At 37.2% G+C, this 19,239-nt stretch overlaps 1 protein-coding gene across 1 annotated transcript in view; it reads left to right on the top strand.

The window, feature by feature from the left end:
- The window catches only part of LOC111155055 (potassium voltage-gated channel subfamily H member 8), a 388,581-nt gene that overhangs the window by 255,111 nt on the left and 114,231 nt on the right, over positions 1 to 19,239 (top strand). The window contains exons 6-7 of the mRNA XM_022515084.1: positions 2,736 to 2,893; positions 8,394 to 8,601. Of these exons, the coding sequence (XP_022370792.1) occupies positions 2,736 to 2,893; positions 8,394 to 8,601 (366 nt within the window). The remainder of the gene's footprint in view (positions 1 to 2,735; positions 2,894 to 8,393; positions 8,602 to 19,239) is intronic.

Here is a 19,239-nt window from a genome sequence, read left to right as displayed (position 1 = left end):
TTAACAATAGAACTATTTCAATATTTTAATTTTTTTGACAAAAATGTGACTTTTAATAATGCCATTTTTAAAAGTTGGCTTATTCACAGTAGACTAGAAAAATTACTTTCTTTTTAAGTCCCCCAGAACTTGCTTCCAGACTTGGGAGGGGTCTGGCCTCTGTGAAGGTACCAAAAGTCAAAGTTCTAAATTGGAAATTAGGAGACTTGGGTTTGGGTCTTGCTCATTCACTAACTAGCTGAGGAGTCTAATCCCATGCTTCAGTTTCATCATTTGTGTGACTCTGGACAAGTCACTTCAGTTCCTTTGTGTCTCAGTTTCCTCATCTTTAAAGAGGATCATAAAAGTGTTTACCTCTTAGCATTGTTGTAAGGAGTCCATGAGATAATGATTATAAATGGCCCAGAACAGTACTGGGCTCATGCTAACAGCATCTGTGGTATCTCTAATAATGTAATAGTAATCTGTCTTGTCATAGTTCCTATATTATCTCTCTTCACAAGGTTATGATGAGAACCAAATGACCGAACACACGTTGTATTCATTTTTTAAAAAAGATTTTATTTATCTATTTGAGAGAGAGAGAGCATGGGACGGGGTTCAAAGGAAGAAGAAGACTCCCCATTGAGCAGGGAGCCCGATGTGGGACTCAGTCCTGGGACTCTAGTATCATGACCTGAGCTGAAGGCAGCCATTTAACCAACTGAGCCACCAGGAACCCCCATGTTGTATTCATTTCTGTAGTGCTGCCCAGCCAATCACCACAAACTTGGTAGCTTAAAACAGGAGCTATTGATTATTTAGTTTCTATAGGTTAGATAGGTCTGGCCTAGCTGTGTGCTCTGCTCAGAGCTTCATAAGGCTGAAATCCAGGTGTCAACTCGGTCTTTCTTTCTAGACCTAAGATCCTCTTGCAAACTCATTTGGCTGTTGGAAGAACTCATTTCCTTAGGATGGAAGTCACCATTTCTTGCTAAATGTCAGTAAGGGGCCACTCTCAGCAACTAGAGACAGTCTGCCTCTTGCTGTCACGTGGCCTTTTCAGCATCGTGGCCATTGCTTTCTTCCTGGCCAGGAAGAATGTATCTCACTGGTTTCCAATCCCTTACCACCAGCTGAAGAAAACTTGCTTGTACAGGACTTACCTGATCAAGTCAGGCCATCCAGGTGAATCTCCTGTTAGCCATATCCTATAACATGATCAATGCATGATATCATGCTCACAGGTTCCACCCCACTTAAAGGGAGGAGATTGTATGAGAGAGAGGGTCATTGTTGAATTCTGCCTACCACAAATGTGAACATGAAGTGAAAAGTAAAAATAACATACCTAGTACACATTATGTATGTCGTATCACTGCCATCATCATCATGATCGTGATATCAAATTTTTACCCTCATGCAGCCCTATTCTACTTATTTTCAAAGGTTTAAATGAATTGTAAAGAGTATTCCAGTTCATTCAATAACCATGCAACTCAGAGCTTTGCATTTGCTTCATAACCCCCTCAATTCTTATTCTCTTTGGTATATTTACTTCCCACATTCCCTCCTTTGATCATTGAATCAATGAATCATGGCACTCCCCAAGAATGAAGTTCCATAGAGAAGTATGTTGTATTGAATTCATGGTCCATAAAATACTCAACCATTACCCTCCTTGCATGTATGTAGCAATCCTGAAATTCCCTATGGCCTGGTTGTGCTCAACTCTAAAACAGACTAAGGAAAAGGTAATCTCTTCCAGTGCTTTAAAGATATTTAACCCAAGGACTAATAGAGATGTTTATTTATAGATAGCAGGAGTGACCCCAAGACGATCCTTGTGGCTCTGGTCGTCATTTACCAGCGCTCATGAAGGCCATATATTGTTGAAAGCTTCATAATATTTAGTAAATGTAAATATAAAATAGAATATAAAATAAAAATATAATAAAATGTAAGGAAGGGTTGAAAATGATTACATCATCCACGAAAATGGAATGGGGAAATTTAACCTAGAAATTTAAACAAGAATCTTCTGGTATTTTGTTAATATAAGTGCCATTAGGGCAGAGATGAATTCTCTGCCTACATAGAGATTAGTAAAACTTTGTTCATGAAATAAACTATAATTTTATTTTAAAAAAAAAGATTACAAACTGGAAATTATATCTGTATTCAAAATCATCTTTGCCACTGTTGACATTATGATCATGGATGTGTTACTTTTCTTCATTAAGACTTAGTTTTTGAAAAAAAAAAAAAAACAACTTAAGTTTTTGTCTCTTTAACATAGAGGTAATACTGTCTACTTAAGAACATGTTCTGAGGATTAAGTGAAATAACCTATGCTGAGTTCTTAGGACAATGTCAAGTACATAGTGAGCATTTAGTAACTGGTGACTATTGTTGTTATTGTTATTTTTATTCATTTTAATTATGCTAACATGTGGCCCCATGTCTGGAATGCATTAAGTGCTCAGAAAATATTACTTCCTTCACCCTCCTTCAATACCTGTTTGTTGAATTAAACTGGATCTGTCAAGAAGAGAATTTCAGGTGCTATCAGTCTGGAATACATTATGAGGTTACTATATGTCTGATTTTATATAATTTTATGCAATTTTCTTCCTCCACCTTTCCTCCCTGCCCGCATGCCTGCCTACCTCCATCCTTCCTTCTTTCCTTGTCTTTCCTCCTTTTCTTCTCTCCGCTCCTTCCTCCTCTTTCTCTTATCTTTTTTTCTCAAGCAGATATTATTTTAAATTTCCGAACAACCTATGTCAGCAAGTCTGGCCAAGTTATCTTTGAAGCAAGATCAATTTGCATCCACTACGTCACAACCTGGTTCATCATTGATTTAATCGCTGCCCTGCCATTTGATCTCCTGTATGCTTTCAATGTCACAGTGGTGAGTAAAGAGCTCCCTTCTGCATGACCTTAAAGGTTATTTTTAACCCTGTGTTTACTTTCCACATGTTCAGGTTTTAAGTGTTTTAAGTGTTTGTGACTCACCCAGGATTTTATGCGCTCCTGAATAAAGACACCAAAGTGGCCAAGGGTATGCAAGCCACAGACAGTCCATTTGAAGAAGTTAGTTCCTTTTAAAAATTTGCGTTACTGGTTTGAGTTATTTAAATACCTAGACCATGGGGTGCCTGGGTGGCTCAGTGGGTTTAAGCCTCTGCCTTCGGCTTAGGTCATGATCTCAGGGTCCTGGGATGGAGCCCTACATCAGGCTCTCCACTCAGCAGGGAGCCTGCTTCCCACTCTCTCTCTGCCTGCTTCTCTGCCTACTTGTGATCTCTGTCTGTCAAATAAATAAATAAAATCTTTAAAAAAATAAATAAATACCTAGACCAGGATATACCAAAAGCCCGAGTTTATCATCAATACCGACTCAGAACAAATCCTTTGATACGGAAACCATCTGCAGGAATACAAGCCTTATTTTTCATTCCTTAGGCAGTTATTTGCCTCCAAAGTTTAGTGTAGAGTTTAAGATTTCTTCTAGTTTTAGGACTTTTACTCTCTACCTCTTGAGTATTTCATTATTCACTGGCAAAACAAAGAAAGGACAGATCAAGATACAGAAGAGTACTGAAATTAAAATAGAAGAATTCAACCAATTCTTAGAAGTCCTTGTAAAAATGTTGGGAGGAACAGAAACGTAAATGATACAATGACCATGAACTTGAGAGCTTTGTTGGATCTTTGACTTTTCTGTAGGATTGTAACTTCTCCTCTTTTTTCATGGAAACTCTTTATACAACCTCATGCCTTTCGCAGAAAATCAAGTATGTCCCTTGGTGGTAGCAGCTATTTTTACTATTGAACAATGGTTGTTCTTAAGAGCGTTAAGTGCTCCCTATACATAGAATTTTAGGGACATATAATAGCATTTTGGGGCCAATAATGCAATTTGCTCCTAGAGTTTTTTAAATTAACATATAATGTATTATTTGTTTCAGGGGTACAGGTCTGTGATTCATCAGTCTTACACAATTCACAGCACTCACCATAGCACATACCCTCCCCAATGTCCATCCCCCAGCCACTCTGTCCCTCTCATCTCACTGCCCAGCCACCCTCAGTTTGTTTCCTGATATTAAGAGTTAAAGCAACAAATTTAAGCAGGCAAAAATTTACTAAACATTAGTTCAAATTAAACATATTTCTTACTTAGTCGACACCCCCTTGAGATTCTTTATCAAGAATTTAAAAGCATAGTTTTCAATATTAAAGTGATCATTGTTTTTCAAATAAAGTCTTTATTGACTTCATAATGAAGATTGAACTGTAATCCTGCCTATTTAGTGCAGATTTGTGCAGTTGTTGATGACCTATGAGAGTATTTTTCTTTTCTTTTTCTTTCTTTTTTTTTTTAAGATGGAAAGTTGAGAGCGTCAACATCTTTAATACGTTTATAAGTCAACTGGAAGGAAACCTCTGGGGAAAAATTTAGTATATAATATCAATCAGTGCCACTTTGAATTATTATCCAGGCTTTTTAAAGTGCTTTTTAAAATTGAATTTGACTAGATAAGTGTACTGTAATGAAAGCATAATGACTTAAAACAAGGCTTTTGCAAGACTGCAACAAAAAAATTTCAGAAGAAATGTGTAATTCACAAAATGTTAAAAATTTTGCACATTCTCCTGGAGAATTGTTAAATAAATGGTGTTTAATAGAGTGTGCTCTGAATTAAATTACTGCTTTGCTACTAAATACTAACAATATTGTTTTATATTCCACTTCTCTTTGGGCACTGAACAAATAAAATTGTTTAGAATATATATTATATAATTATTTGTAAAATATATACAATTTTAAGATATATAACCTGTTTATATATCATTAACATCCTCACTGCCTAAAATTAACACAAAGGATTTTTGAAAAAAGTCTAATTCTCATATTTTGATGAATTTTAAATATTTGCACACTTTTATTGAATTCTTGCTTCCTTTCTTCATTCTGTCTTGTGAAATCTGGCATGAACATTTTATAAAGAATGCAAGTTATATATCAACATCTACATTAGAAAGAAAGAAAAAGAGGAAGGAATAAAGGAATCTGTCTTCTCAGTAATAATATTTGTTTCTCACAGGAGGAAGCATATGATCATTAACAAATTGGCACATAAATTTGCTATGCCCCCAAATAAATTATTCAAGATGAAATATTCTATTTGAACAGAAAAGCTTGTTCAGTGTATTTATTATGTTTACTCCCTAGGAAAACATAAGTTACGAGGAGTGGTTTATGCATTATGTGATTTTTTTTATACTGCGCAGACTTAAAAAATAAATAAACAAATAAATAAATAAATAAGCAAACACAGGTGTTGGCTTTCCAGATTTAAAATACATCCAGTAAGTTCATCTCTGTAGATGACATTCAAAAATTCATTACAACCATCAAAAATGTATTAGATACTCTAATTTTTACTTTGCCCATAATTGCTGGTGGTAAATATTTTATATACAACTCACACATTTCTTTAATAAAATTTACTATGTGTAAATCACTATGAAAGGCACTCTGAGAGACAAAGCTGTGAATGAGACATAGAAAATATGATAGAGTGAAAAAAGACAAAAGTATAAATCCCAGTCTTACTACTTACTGTCTGAGTGACTTCCTTGGGGAAGTTAACATCAAAATGGGCAAAATGAGTACAGAAATCACTACAGGGTTTCTCAGCAGCCTAAAAAGCCAACATTTCTATAAACTACCTTGCTAAGTGTCAAACACCCAGAAAGACCTCAGTACATGTTAATCAACTTCTCTCTCTCTTTCTCCCTCTAGTGGATAACCAGGGGGGTGGTCATGTCCTCCTGGTAATAGGGGAAACTGCCATTTGATAGGGGGTTCTGTTGAGTACATTACTGTCTTGCACCTGCCTATAAGCTGTTTCTAATTTTTATCAGTGACAAATTCAGAACTGCATCCCAAGAGTAGAAAGAATACTTTCCCTTTTTTAGATTCTATATTTCCATCTAAATCAAATGTGCCTCTTTCTTATGTCATTCATTAAGAGCCCAAACTCACATTTTATAGCAAGAAGCTGTTGACTCAGATAGGAATAAGCATAGTTTATTTCAAAAATGTCAGCAAAATTACTGAGGCTACCCCATCCTGGACACTAAGTTGTGTGTCCCTTATCTTTCCAAATGGCTATTGTTCTCATATAAGGACAGTCCCCCATTCTTCCCTCAAACTCATCTTTATGGTCTGAGAAGATGGGGAGATTGCCCACATCAGTATTCTATGTTGAGTGGTGTCTTAGTCTGCTCAGGCTGCTATAACAAAATATCATTAACTAGGCGCCTTAAACAATAGGAATTTATTTCTCAGTTCTGAAGACTGGGAAGTCACAGATCAAGGTTCCAGCCAGTTTGGTTCTTAATGAGGGCTCTTTTCCTGGCTTGTAGACAGCTGTCTTCTTGCTGTGTTCTCACGTATTGAGGGGAGAGAGAGACCCTGGGTTAAGGAGAGAGGGAGTTAGGGAGAGGAGAAGGGAGGAGAAGAGAAGAAAAGGGAAGAGAGGAGAGGAGAGGAGAGGAGAGGAGAAGAGAAGAGAAGAGAAGAGAAGAGAAGAGAAGAGAAGAGAAGAGAAGAGAAGAGAAGAGAATTCTCTGGGCTCTTCTTATAAGGGCACTAATCCCATCTTGAGGATCCCACCCTCCCCACCTCATTTAAACCAAATCACTTCCCAAAAGTCCCATCACCCGTTATCATCACATTGAAGGTGAAGGGTTCAACACATGAGATTTGGAGGGACAAATTCAGTCCATAGCAGATGGCTTCCTCCATCTGGGATTTCTGTTTGAGGTTTCATTTCAATTACAAAACTGTCATCTATCTGTCAGATTCTTCGACCTATAAAATAAACTCTACCCCTCGCAATTCCTCTAAGCTACAAAGTAGATATTGCAAAATACTGCCATGGAATCGCCTGGTTTACAATGAACCAGAGAACTGACAGATGAGAACTTGGTTGAGAAGGAAAAGAAAATAAAACTTGGCACAGAAGAATGAGAAAAAGAAATAAAAGCACAGCTAGCTGGCAAGAGCTTCTATTGACCTTATGATTTTATTTTATTTCAGTATAGTATAAGTCACAAAGTTACAACTGAAAATACTTTTGTTGAATTTCTATTATTATATTGAGTGTAGAATGTTTTGTATCTCAATTTATTACCCATTCATTCATTTAATACATATTTATTGAGCACTTAATATGTGTCAGGCACTGCTCTAGGTACACTTTTCTTAGACATAAGGGGACATGGGTAGTGGTGGAAGGAACTGGAAGTCAACTGACTCCAGAGCTAATTACAAAGGCAAATTTACAGAAGATGCTGACCTTGTTTGTGATTCTATCTGCTGAGGAAATACTGTTCTTAGGTGTAGTCATACAAACCACTTTCTTCCCCTTTATTTATGATTCCTTACACACACACACACACACATTAGAAAAGGCCAAATTTGTCAAACTATTTTCATATGAGCTAATACTTTATTTCCCTTTTCTATTTTAGAATGCTCACTGAGGCTCTCTGAGGTGTGAAAGAGTATGCATTAGTATACCACATATGTTGTTAACAATGACATGGACCATTCGGGAGGACACCAATGGTGCCCATTTTTCAATTGGGTCCTAAAGTCAGGACAATGCTCCCTTAGCTACAAGTGTATTGTTTTAGTGCATAAGAAGGCAGGACCTAGGAGAGTTTTCAAAAAATTTGGTCCGTTTTAATTTTGGTTCCCGAAGCATGTCTGTTTGAGAGAGGGCTCAGAATGCAAAAGCGTCAGGCACGTGTTTGCTCTATTGATGATGTTAGAGAGAAGAGAACACAGCCCAGGAGACAGGAGGTGCTACTGGTATTTGTGAGTAGACATTACACAAGTTTGATAGATCTAATCAATATTTGTTTCAAAAACTAAGTTACCTTTGTTACCACTTCACACGGTTTTACTTCAGTGGGTACAAGTTATTGTTATAAGGCCTGTCTTACATGGACGGAGGGATGTGGAATTGAAAGAACACCTATGCAAGAGGTGGAGACACCTTACGTTCAATCCTGAAATCATAATGTGTTTCAGTTGTGTATCGGAATATACAAAATTAGATTCAATCAAATAAGTAGAGAAAAAAGATAAATCCTAAGGAAAATGAGTATTAATTTGAAGAAATTAAGTTGTCTTATCATTTTTTATTCTATCACCTCTCGATATAATATGTGGAGAAGGGACATTGGGATGGTCATAAAAATGACCATAGCATAGGATTCATGATTATATTTAATTTCAAGAACTTTCCAGAATGGCTGGAAGTTAAAGTAACTGTAGCAGCATGCAAGGAGCCATGTGCTAAGTTGTGCTGCTCTGTCTCCTCCCGCAGGTGTCTCTCGTGCATCTCCTGAAGACCGTTCGGCTGCTGCGTCTTTTGCGTCTCCTGCAGAAGTTGGACCGTTATTCCCAGCATAGCACAATCGTCCTGACTCTGCTCATGTCCATGTTTGCGCTCCTTGCACACTGGATGGCGTGTATCTGGTATGTCATTGGAAAAATGGAGAGGGAAGACAACAGCCTTCTGAAGTGGGAAGTTGGTAAGGGCTTACATTTGTCACGTTTTCCATATTTAAGTGAAAAAAGAAGATTGTCTAGAATTTAGAGGAGGTGAAAGATGAATCCATAAATATGTCCCCTGACTGTCGATTTGTCTAATGCTTTTTAGGGGTTTTGGGGCAGTGGTCCATGATGTAAGTGATTTCTTTTGAGAAAATTTTCTGGAAAATCCATATATATTTTTTAAAGAGTAATGGGTTAACATTTTAATGGGCTAGCTGTTTAAAGTGACCAGCCAGGCTGTAGAAGTTTTTAGATAAGTAATGTGTGATCTTATCTGAAATAGCCAATGCAAGGCTAGTACCATTGAATCACTGGGCAACTGTTCTATGGCCAATCATTTCTGTGAGAGAGAGAGTGAATATATTATAATGACACACTTTCCACATTTAGTATACTTTGAGAATTTGTGATGATAGAGGGAACTGGATATTCACAAATATAATTTGTAGAATTTTGTGTCCCCATAATGCATGGGAATTTAAGGGAGATTTTTCCAAGCGTTACATAATTCTGCATAAATGAATCTGAAATGTTCTGCACAGAAACACATTTTAAAACTTATGTTAACCACAAGAACTTTACAGAAAATGAAATTCTGAAGGCTATAACCCTCTATCCAAAAATATATGCATTCTTCTCCCAGTCATTGCCTTTAGAGAACTGTCATAGTATCCCATGTAGAATTCTCCCCCCCCCCCCACCTTATTCTGACATTTCATCCAAAGAATCTGTTTCTTGGTTGGCTAGAAAATTCTTCACTTCTTTTCTCCCAAAATCAATCTTGAACTTTTGGAAGCTCAGACCTTTGTACAAGGGATGAAGCCACAAGAGATTCCCAAGAGAGAAACATGTTCTAACTTTTCTTACCTACACTTAATGGCAGAATGCATTGGGAACATCCTGGGTTGGCTCTCATACCACCCTCTCAGCAGAGGGCATATACAAAGCCTTCAAAGTATGTCTTTGGAGAATGAGCTGGAGACCCTAAGAAAAACAGATTACAGGGAGCAAATCTCCTATCTATGTTCTTAAAAATACTCCTGCACGTCTCTGTTTTGACCCTAAGCTACATCAAAACAATGAGTATGTCCTGATAATTTTCATCTCAGATTGGTTTTATCTTCCTTATCAAAGTACTTCTTCTGTGTCTTGCTATGGATCTCAATTCTTAGAAATGAAGTCAAGAGAGAAATAAAACTTCAGTGTGAAAGCAGGAATGTTCTACATAAAGAGAATGTGAGATGACATGTGAAAGACTGAGAGAAGGAAGACAGGGAGAGGAAAAGACAATGAGGGGAAGGACACAGAAGAGTTGATTAAAAGGAGAACCAAAGTCAGGATTGTACTTGGATTAAAACATTTCCTGTCCTTTAGTATTGTTTCCATTTCTATTTTCTTGTCCTGAAGGTTCCTTCATCACACACTCTGGTGTAGTCCTAATGGCGTTCAGAATTACAGCATTAGATCTCTGCCCTTTTTTTTGAATCCGTATTAAAATTCTGACTTGTGGTCAGCCACCTGATTCCTTTCTGGGCCTGACCTAATTTCCTTCAGGCCCCAGACCTATGCAGTCATATTAATTTGTAAGTCTTGTCTAGTCTGAGAGTCTCCAGATGGGGAAATTCAGCTTATTCACGCTCTCAAATTTAGTTAGATGAGGAAAGCTTTTTGTTTCATTTCCAACACACCAGTTATGCTGCAGATGTACAAACTTGCTGCTGTTTTTCTTCCCACAAACACACAGAGGTATTGATTTTCCAAGAAAAAAAGAAGACAACCATCTAAACTGCTTCAGTATTACCCCCAACCTCTCCTACTCTTATACCTGATGTTATGGTTCAGTGTAACGAACGGGAGCTTGTGAAATGGAACTCAACCCACAAAGAAAGCACTGGCATAATACATGATGGGAAGAAAACACTGGGTTGGGGCAACAGAACTCATCATGGCTCCACCACTAACTGATTGTGCGGCTTGCCATAATTTTGTTCACCTCTACAGGCCTCGATTTTCTCATCTAGAACATGACAAAACTCGCCATATAACTCAAAAGTCTATTTCAGTTTCCATGATTTATGATGTTAATGGAAGAACAAACCCAGTACTGTGTGCTTATTTTTTTTTATCATAGTTCAGTGTCCACATAAACTGTCAATAGCAACCACCCAATGTCAACAAGATTGAGGAAAAAGAATGTGTCAGGAAGTACGTCTTGTGATCACAGCATGTTAAAGAATTGATATGTTTTACTCAGTTATGATAAGAATAACTCAACCTTTATCTTTAGAGAATTAGATTTCCTGTCCAAACACCTCTCAGAATATGATCAGGAAGATAGTATGCTAATTGTGTCTGTCAATATTGGATTTATAGGCTTGGCGACAAGGAATTTCCCTTCCCTTAAAATTACTTGTATTATTGTTCATTTAGAATATTCGCCAGCTGAGATTGGGACACAAACTAAATAATTATGACCTCTTCTACTTAATTTTTTTTAATGAAGCAGCTGAGAATCTAGGTTAATTTAGTTTTTACTATGGAATTTGTACACTAGTACTGTCTTATCTTTTTTGGTTCAAGTACCATGAATCAAAAAATTCTTCACACAAATAAAATTTGATTAAATAACATTTTCTTTATGTTGTGACTAACATCAGATGTATAAAACAGATTCGTATTCCCAAGGGATAAAATGGAATTTTTTTTCTAATCATTGTTAATTGCCTTGAAGTGATTTTTTCCCCCTTTTGTCCTTGGTAGTTCTACTACTCCCAGCTAGAGAGAGTTCCAATATTTTGCATCAGATCAAATCAAAGTTTAACTTTAAAAAGGATTGCAGGATCGCTTCTCTATAAGATACCTATATTTGGAAGGAAGAATTAATACCCATGGACTAATTGTACCAGAGGCTGGTTATGAACTGATTTGCCTGGTGTTATTTTTACTTCATATTCTTATGTGCTTTTATGTTATATTTTAAGAAATGTAAGGTTAGCTTATTGTTTCGTGGAATTTTAGACTTGGGAGGACCTTAGTCCAACTTTTTTGATTTTATGGTGAAAAATCCAGCTGTAGGCTTTACAAGCTCTGTGATATAGGGGTTATTATCTGGTGTGTATTCACTGCTGTATCCTCACTGTGGTGTATAGTTCCTGGCACATGGCAAATGTGTAGAAAAAAAAATGTTGAATGAGTTAATCTTCATTCAATTACTAAATGACAGTCATGGGACAAGAGCTTAGGTTCCCTAACTCCTTGTGTACAATTCCTTCTAATAGTTTTGAATATTATGAAATTAGAGGAAATGGCTGTTTAGCAAATCTTTTCCAGCAGGATGATTGAGAGGAGAAGAACAAATAGGGTGATCACTTAAGATTTGTTTAGTCGGGGTGCCTGGGTGGCTCAGTTGGTTAAGCCGCTGCCTTTGGCTTGGGTCATGATGCCAGGATTCTGGGATCGAGCCCCACATTGGGTTCCTTGCTCGGTGGGGAGCCCGCTTCTCCCCTGCCTGCCATTCCTCCTGCTTGTGCTTGCCCTCTCCCTCTCTCCCTTTTGCTCTCTCCCTCTCTCTGTCAAATAAGTAAATTAAAAAAAAAAAAAAAAGAAGAAGAAGGTTTGGTTACTCATTCAAAGAATACTTTTTGAGTGCCCACTACATGCTTGCTTGGTCCTGTGTAAGGCACTCGAGTTACCAAAACTAAAGTACTTAATGTCATGGAACTTAAAGTCCAGTAGTTAAAAGAGACAAATAGCTCAATGGATATATCACAGTGTGATAGTTCTATAACTGGAACGTGCATAGAGGGGAGGTAGCTAGATCTAACTAGCACATCAGCAAATGCTTTTCCAAGATGAGCTGGTTTTAAAGGATGAATAGGTCTTGTCTCTGCAGATGCTGAGAAAGGGGCATGGATGAGGGCAGGAACATGACTACATGAAGCAGGTCAAGCGCATAAAGGGTGAATGGGATAGTAAGGTGATGAAGCTAAAGTGTCAGGTAGTCAGGGACCGGCCCTTTAAAGACCATTCATGCTAAGCCTTCGAGTTTGGACTTCCTCCTAGGCTATAGTGAAGCATAAAATTCTCTCAAGCAGTGATCCTTTGAATATAGAATTCTCCCCAGGGAAAAGGGGGAGATGTTTTGCTCTGCTTCATTTTCAATATCTATAAACTGGCAATAATAATGGTGCCTACCTCATTAGGGCTGCCAGTACTAAATTAGGAAATCTATGGGAACCATTTAATACTGTGCCTGGCACCTAGCAAATTCTCAATAGATAGTAGCCATTATAGCCATCATTACCATTTTATTATGACAGTTACTTCTAATAAAGAATGTACCGTGAACTGTGACTAGTGATACTTAACGATTTTATATGGGAAGAGTATTAAGAAATGCTCTAAAAAAATATTTCCCTTTAAGTTTAGTTGTAGTGCTGGACAACGAATATGTTTTTGCCTATCTTCAAAATTAAAAAGGCCACACTTTATATTTAGTCAGTCTTGGAAAAATTAGTAAATTTCACATAGTCTGACAGTTGCACACATACAGATTTCCCCTTCCAGGTTAATACAGGCGACAGGTCCAACATCTATCCTATCAGCTTGTTGGGATATAGAAAAATTTTATAGAACTTAGTACTTCAAGGGCAAGATTTAATACTACATTAAAGAGGCATAACACAACTGAGTCTAAGTGTGTTTTTTTTTAATTTTTTAAAGATGTATTTATTTGAGGGGGGAGGGGACAAGAGAGAATCTCAGACCACTCTCCACTGAATGCAGAGCCCCACAGGGCTCCATCTTCTCACCCAGAGATCATGACCTGAGCTGACATCAAGAGTCAGATGTTGAACTGATTGAGACATCCAGGAACCCATAAGTGTGCTTTTTAAATTAAAATTTTTATTTTGGCTGCAGACATATTTTAGAATGATCTCTTTGGTGCGGAGGGGTGTCTTTACTTGTTTTCTATAAGAAGACTTCAATAAATACCCAGCTAGAAATTTCTGAGAAGATATGCGTATTTCTGTACATCTCAATTAATGTAGGGATATATTATTTTAATGAAAACTTATGAAGTCCAATTAATGACTGATAAAGCTCAATTATTAATATTGAATTAGTCCTTAAAGAGGTTCTGAGGATACTGAATAGAATATAATGGTTCTGATCAAGTGAGAAAGATTTGTATTTGTATTTTGCTTCTGGGATTCACTAGGCATGTGATTTTGGCCAAGATGATTTCAGTACATGACCTTTTACACAAGGATCTTTAATTTTCTTGTCTGTAAAATGGGTATGGTAGTATTGACCCTCAGTGCTTTTGAGTGTTAGAGGCACTTAAGTTGACATACCTAACATAGTCTGGTACATAGTACATTCTGATAGCTGAGAACTACCACCATTACGACACCTCCTTCATTCTTTATACTAATTAGGGCTATTCTCGAACTGTAGCTACCTGCTGAAACACATCAGTGAGCTATGTAGAGTTGAAATAGCAGTACTATTGAAGCGTAGTGAGGAGGTGATATTTCTGTAACAGTCATGATTCTTGGTTGCAAACAAAAACAGAAAAGGAATCCATCAATAGGACATGCAGACTCAGAATTAGAGAGAGAACAAGACTTAGGGAAAGAACATGATCCAAGGCAGCTCCGAAGGTCCCAATGCAGGAAGCACAGTTGCTAACATCTTGCAAACAGGCCTAGATATGTTTCTGTCTTTGTAGATGCTATGACAGAGTCCTAACCTCCTGTTTGTCTCTGATTCGCAACCCCCAAAGGGAGAATCCAATTGGCCAAGCTTAGTTATATGCTCAAACACTGACTACTGGGGTGAGAAGGACCTCTCACCTTCCATTTCCACGGTGGAAAGCGGGGCCCTGTATCTCCAGTACTATGTATGATGGAGAGAATACCTGCTTCACCTAAGATTTTAGACAGTCAAAGAAAAAAAAAAAAAGAATGTCTTCTACAATAAAATTTTTACCCTTCCATTTAAAAACAATACAACTCAGACGCCTGGGTGGCTCAGTTGATTAAGTGGCTGCTTTCAGCTCAGGCCATGATCCCAGGGTCCTGGGATCGAGTCCTGCCTCGAGCTCCTTGCTATGCGGGGAGCCTGCTTCTCCCTCTGCCTGCTGCACCCCTGCTTGTGCTTGCTCTCTGTCTCTCTCTCCCTTATAGATAAATAAATAAAATCCTTTAAAAAATAAAAATAAAAACAGTACAACTTACAAAAACATTTATTAAAATGCCTCTGAATCATACGCTTCTCAGACATCATCATGTCAAATGGAATTAGCTGGAACATGGAGTTGTGGTAATTATCAAGGCTTTTGCTTACTATAATACAGTCTGTGCTCCTTATGTAAACGTCACAGTGGACTTCTACTTACCAAGCTGTTCCCTCTGCTAGACTGCATCTTGGTCAGTAGCTCCCAGTTGTAGCCGAAATGCTTCCTTATATTCTTTCTCAAAGCTATCTCTATTTCTAAAGCTATGACATGCTGAACTTTAAAATAGATAATCTGCTACAGAGGTTAGAGATGAGAGTATATTATAATAGAGAGAAGCATTTTTATCTTTTAATCCTTTGGCTGGAGTAAGCTTATCCATTGTGGATGCCTGAAAGTGTATCTGTATCATTGACAAAAAAAAAGAAAAAAAGAAAGAAAGAAAGAAAAAAGAAAAAAAAGGAGAAAAACAAGCCCAAAAATCTAGAATGGGAAGAAAAGGATTAAGTGAGATATCATTTTCAAACTTTCATTGACCATTTTAATCCTAAATCTGATCCTCGTTGGATAAAACATCATAAAAGCTGATTGATTTGTAGGGCTCTCTGGTTATTAACTGCTTAGCATTTACAAGCCTCATGCAGTGGGGGGAAAAAAATAACCAGTCTTATGATATTGTGAGCTGGTTATTTCAATAACTATACCAATTTTTCCTTAAGATAGAATTGACTAGTACTCTACATTTTTAGGTTTTGTATAAAAGATTATAAAAAACTGTAGATTCTCATTTTATGGAATATATGTAAGAAAGGGGAGAGAAAGCCTAAAATGAAGGTCTCCAGCCATTAAAATATACCCTAGTGAGGGACACCTGTGCTCTTTTTTTTAAAAACACGAGATCTTAAACTTTAACGTGTACTGAAATCACCCGAGTATTGTATTAAAATACAGATTCTAACTCAGTAAGTCTGAGGTAGAGCCCGAGACCCAGCATGTTTAACAAGCTCCCAGGTGAAGTCCAGGCTGCTGGTCCCCCATCATAGTTTGAGTAGCAAGGTTTTTAAATAGTCTGGGAGATTTCTGTGACTTTGATATTCCCGGTTTATAAACAGTCCTAAACCAGCAACAGCTCAGTCCTTCTTATCTTTTTCCACATTCTTGTCCCTTTTCAATCCTCATATCGTATGTGGATTTTCTTGGATATGGTAATGGACCAGGGGGGTCCACTGAGAAAGAATTAACCTCAATGCTGAAGCAATACAACACTGTGGTTTATTTATTTATTTTTTTAGAGAGTTTATTTTTCAGAGGGAGAAAGAGAGAGTAAAGCAGGGGGAGCAGCAGGCAGAGGGAGAAGCAAGCTGCTTCTCCTGCTGAGCAAGGAGCCCAGTGTGGGACTGATCCCAGAACACTGAAATCATGACCTGAGCTGAAGACGGACACTTAACCAGCTGAGCCACCCAGGCGTCACAACACAGTGGTTTAAATATCATCATCAGAAACAATTTATATTACTGGTAGTTCTGAGAAACTAAAATTGAATACTATCAGTTTTAAAAGAGTTGCCAATGCTCTATTCTATTTTGATAAAGTTGTCTATAAAACAGCAATGTTTTCCTGTTTTCAGAGCAAGAGTTTACTCTCTTGCCAAAAGAGTAAATGGTGTATTCTTTTCTTTCTTTCTTTTTCCTTCCTTCCTTCCTTCTTTCCTTCCTTCCTTCCTTCCTTCTAGTAAAGTTGACGCACAATGTTACATTAGTTTCAGGTGGCAAATGGTTTATTCTTAAAATTCAGATTTCCATTGTACTTTCTGAATATAATGATAAACTTTACTTATAAAAATTGAGGAAATAAAGTATATATTAATGTCCAATTCTAAGGTTGAAATTATCTCTGTAGTCTAACCTTGGGTGTTTCAAAATTATTTGGGCATTTAGAAATCAAGCAGCACAAAATTAGCTTTATTTTTAAATGTTTTATTTTTGTTTTTAAAGATTTTATTTATTTATTTGTCAGAGAGAGAGAGCACAAGCAGAGGGAACAGCAGGCAGAGGGAGAGGCAGGCACCCCGCTGAGCAAGGAGCCCAATGCAGGACTCAATCCCAGCCAGCAGCCTGGGACCATGACCCAAGCAGAAGGCAGACACTTAACTGACTGAGCCACCCCGGCTTCCCACAAAATTAGCTTTTAATTGCATAATGTTCTCAATCCTTTGATAGGGAAATTCAGGGTTTCAGGTGGCAGACTGGGAGTTAACATGATTTCACTTGCCAGAGTTGCTCAATAAGAGGACATGCTTCATACTTAACAATTAGAAAATACTGAAGCTGAAATATACTCAGAATATCCTCATACTAGAGTTTCCAAATACGTTCAAGCTTCAGATGATACGCTCCAAGCAATAAATGGTTCTATTGTCATATAAGTTTGAGGTATGAAGCTACTCCATCCCATTCTGAAGGACGGAAAGGTAAATTAGCACAGTGTGAGCTCAGAGATATCCCAAAGAAACTGACTAAACCTTATTTAACCCAAATGTTGCATTTATTTTACCTCATAACCTTTCCTTTTTGTACTATGCATTAATAATATTCTGTTAACATCCTATGAATTTTGACGTAAAAACACATATCTTAGCAAAAGTTACTAAGCTTTTCATTAACTCAAAAGTTACTAAACTTATCATAGTAGGAGGAATAATTACGATTTTCATCTTTCTAAAAATATGGGCTACCACATGTATCATTTCACAGTAAATCTATAAGAATAGGGAGAGAGATTATCCTCATGAATAAGATGGAAATAATTAAAAATACCTACTTTAGAGAATGTTGCAGGATCATTGAGTGTGACGGTCAAGAAAGAATTCTTGAGATCTTGTATGGTGTAACCTAGTAAGTTTATTTAAGTAGCACAGGGACAGGACCCATGTGCTGAAAGAGCCGCACTTTTTGCCGTATGAAGCTGGTGGTTATATGCTTAGTGCTCACAGGGGAGGTGCAAGGAGTATTAGAGCATGAGTGTTTCTTTGAATTTCTACTCATAAAACTACTTTCACCGAGACCTCTCTGGTGCTTATCATTCAGCTCAGTATTAACTATTGGTGAAATGTTCCAGCAGTCATGAGACCCTTTAAGTAGCAACCAGCACTTATTTGATCCTTATCAAAACTATGCAGGCTATGGGTCAGCCTTCTGGGCTAAAGATGAACATTTTTCTGCTTCTACACCTCATCAGTCGGGTGAGCTTAAGTAAGCTGATAAACCTAAAAACAGTTTGCAGACTGAAAAGTGCTATAGAATTATGACACATTGTTGTGTTAGTAACATACACACAAACACACATACATGCATACATGCACACATTTATAAGTGTATCTATCTCTCTTTCTGTCTTTCCAGAGATACATTATGTACATACTCAATACCACAAACTCCTGTCTTTATGTTCTCCCCTTGATATGATCTTGGTGTGTTTACATAAAGAACCCATGCATGATACATGTATTTGGGTGAATGCAGGAATGAATGAGTGGACCAGAAATGAAGGCTTCTGTCCCATATCAATGGGCCATCCCACTCAGATTCAAAGAGGAAGAGGTTCTGAAATCAGTCTTCCTTCAGGGTTTGGAAGGTTTTTCCTATATTATCTCATCATTTATACAATTTAAAGAACAAAATTCTCATTACTTATTTGGTTAAACTTTATTGCCATGAAGTATAGATCATACAATAACAGGAAGGCAGAGAGAGACAAACCAAGAAACGCACTTTCTATAGAGAACAAACTGATGGTTACCAGAGGAGAGATTAGTGGGGGGATAGGTAAAATAGGTGATAGGGATTCAAGAATACACTTACACGATGAGCCCTGTGTAATGTCGAATTGTCGAATCACCACATTGCATGCCTGAAACTACTATAACACTGTATGTTAACTCTATAGGAATTAAAATTAAAAACTGAATTAAAAAATAAAGTGATAGAAATCCTCGAATAGCATATTTCTTTAGGATATTTTGAATATCCAAATATTTAATTTCTTTGGTATTCAGATCACGCTTGAGCAAGAAGTGTTTTGTTTCTATGGGAGGAGAAAAATAATTTTCCCTCTACTCTTTTAGGTTCCCTTATTTTATTATTTTTTATTTATTTATATTGTAGGAGACACCCCTGTAATAAAAAGACAGATTCACAGGAGAAAATAGAAGCATAATAACATGTATATCTCCTGTATACACAGGAGAAACCCAGGAAAATTGAATAACTTGCAAAAATGGTCCATACCTTCATCTTAAAAACTACCTTCAGCTAAAGACAAAGGGTGTTGGGAGTGGGGAGCCAGAAATGGGAGTTATCAAGAAAGCCCAGTAAAC

This window comes from Enhydra lutris, unplaced genomic scaffold (genome assembly GCF_002288905.1).
Source record: "Enhydra lutris kenyoni isolate GAN:26980312 unplaced genomic scaffold, ASM228890v2 scaffoldscaffold39, whole genome shotgun sequence".
Classification (NCBI taxonomy): Eukaryota; Metazoa; Chordata; class Mammalia; order Carnivora; family Mustelidae; genus Enhydra; species Enhydra lutris.
The sequence above is the reverse complement of the archived record's forward strand: the minus strand, read 5'-3'. Positions and strand labels throughout refer to the sequence as shown.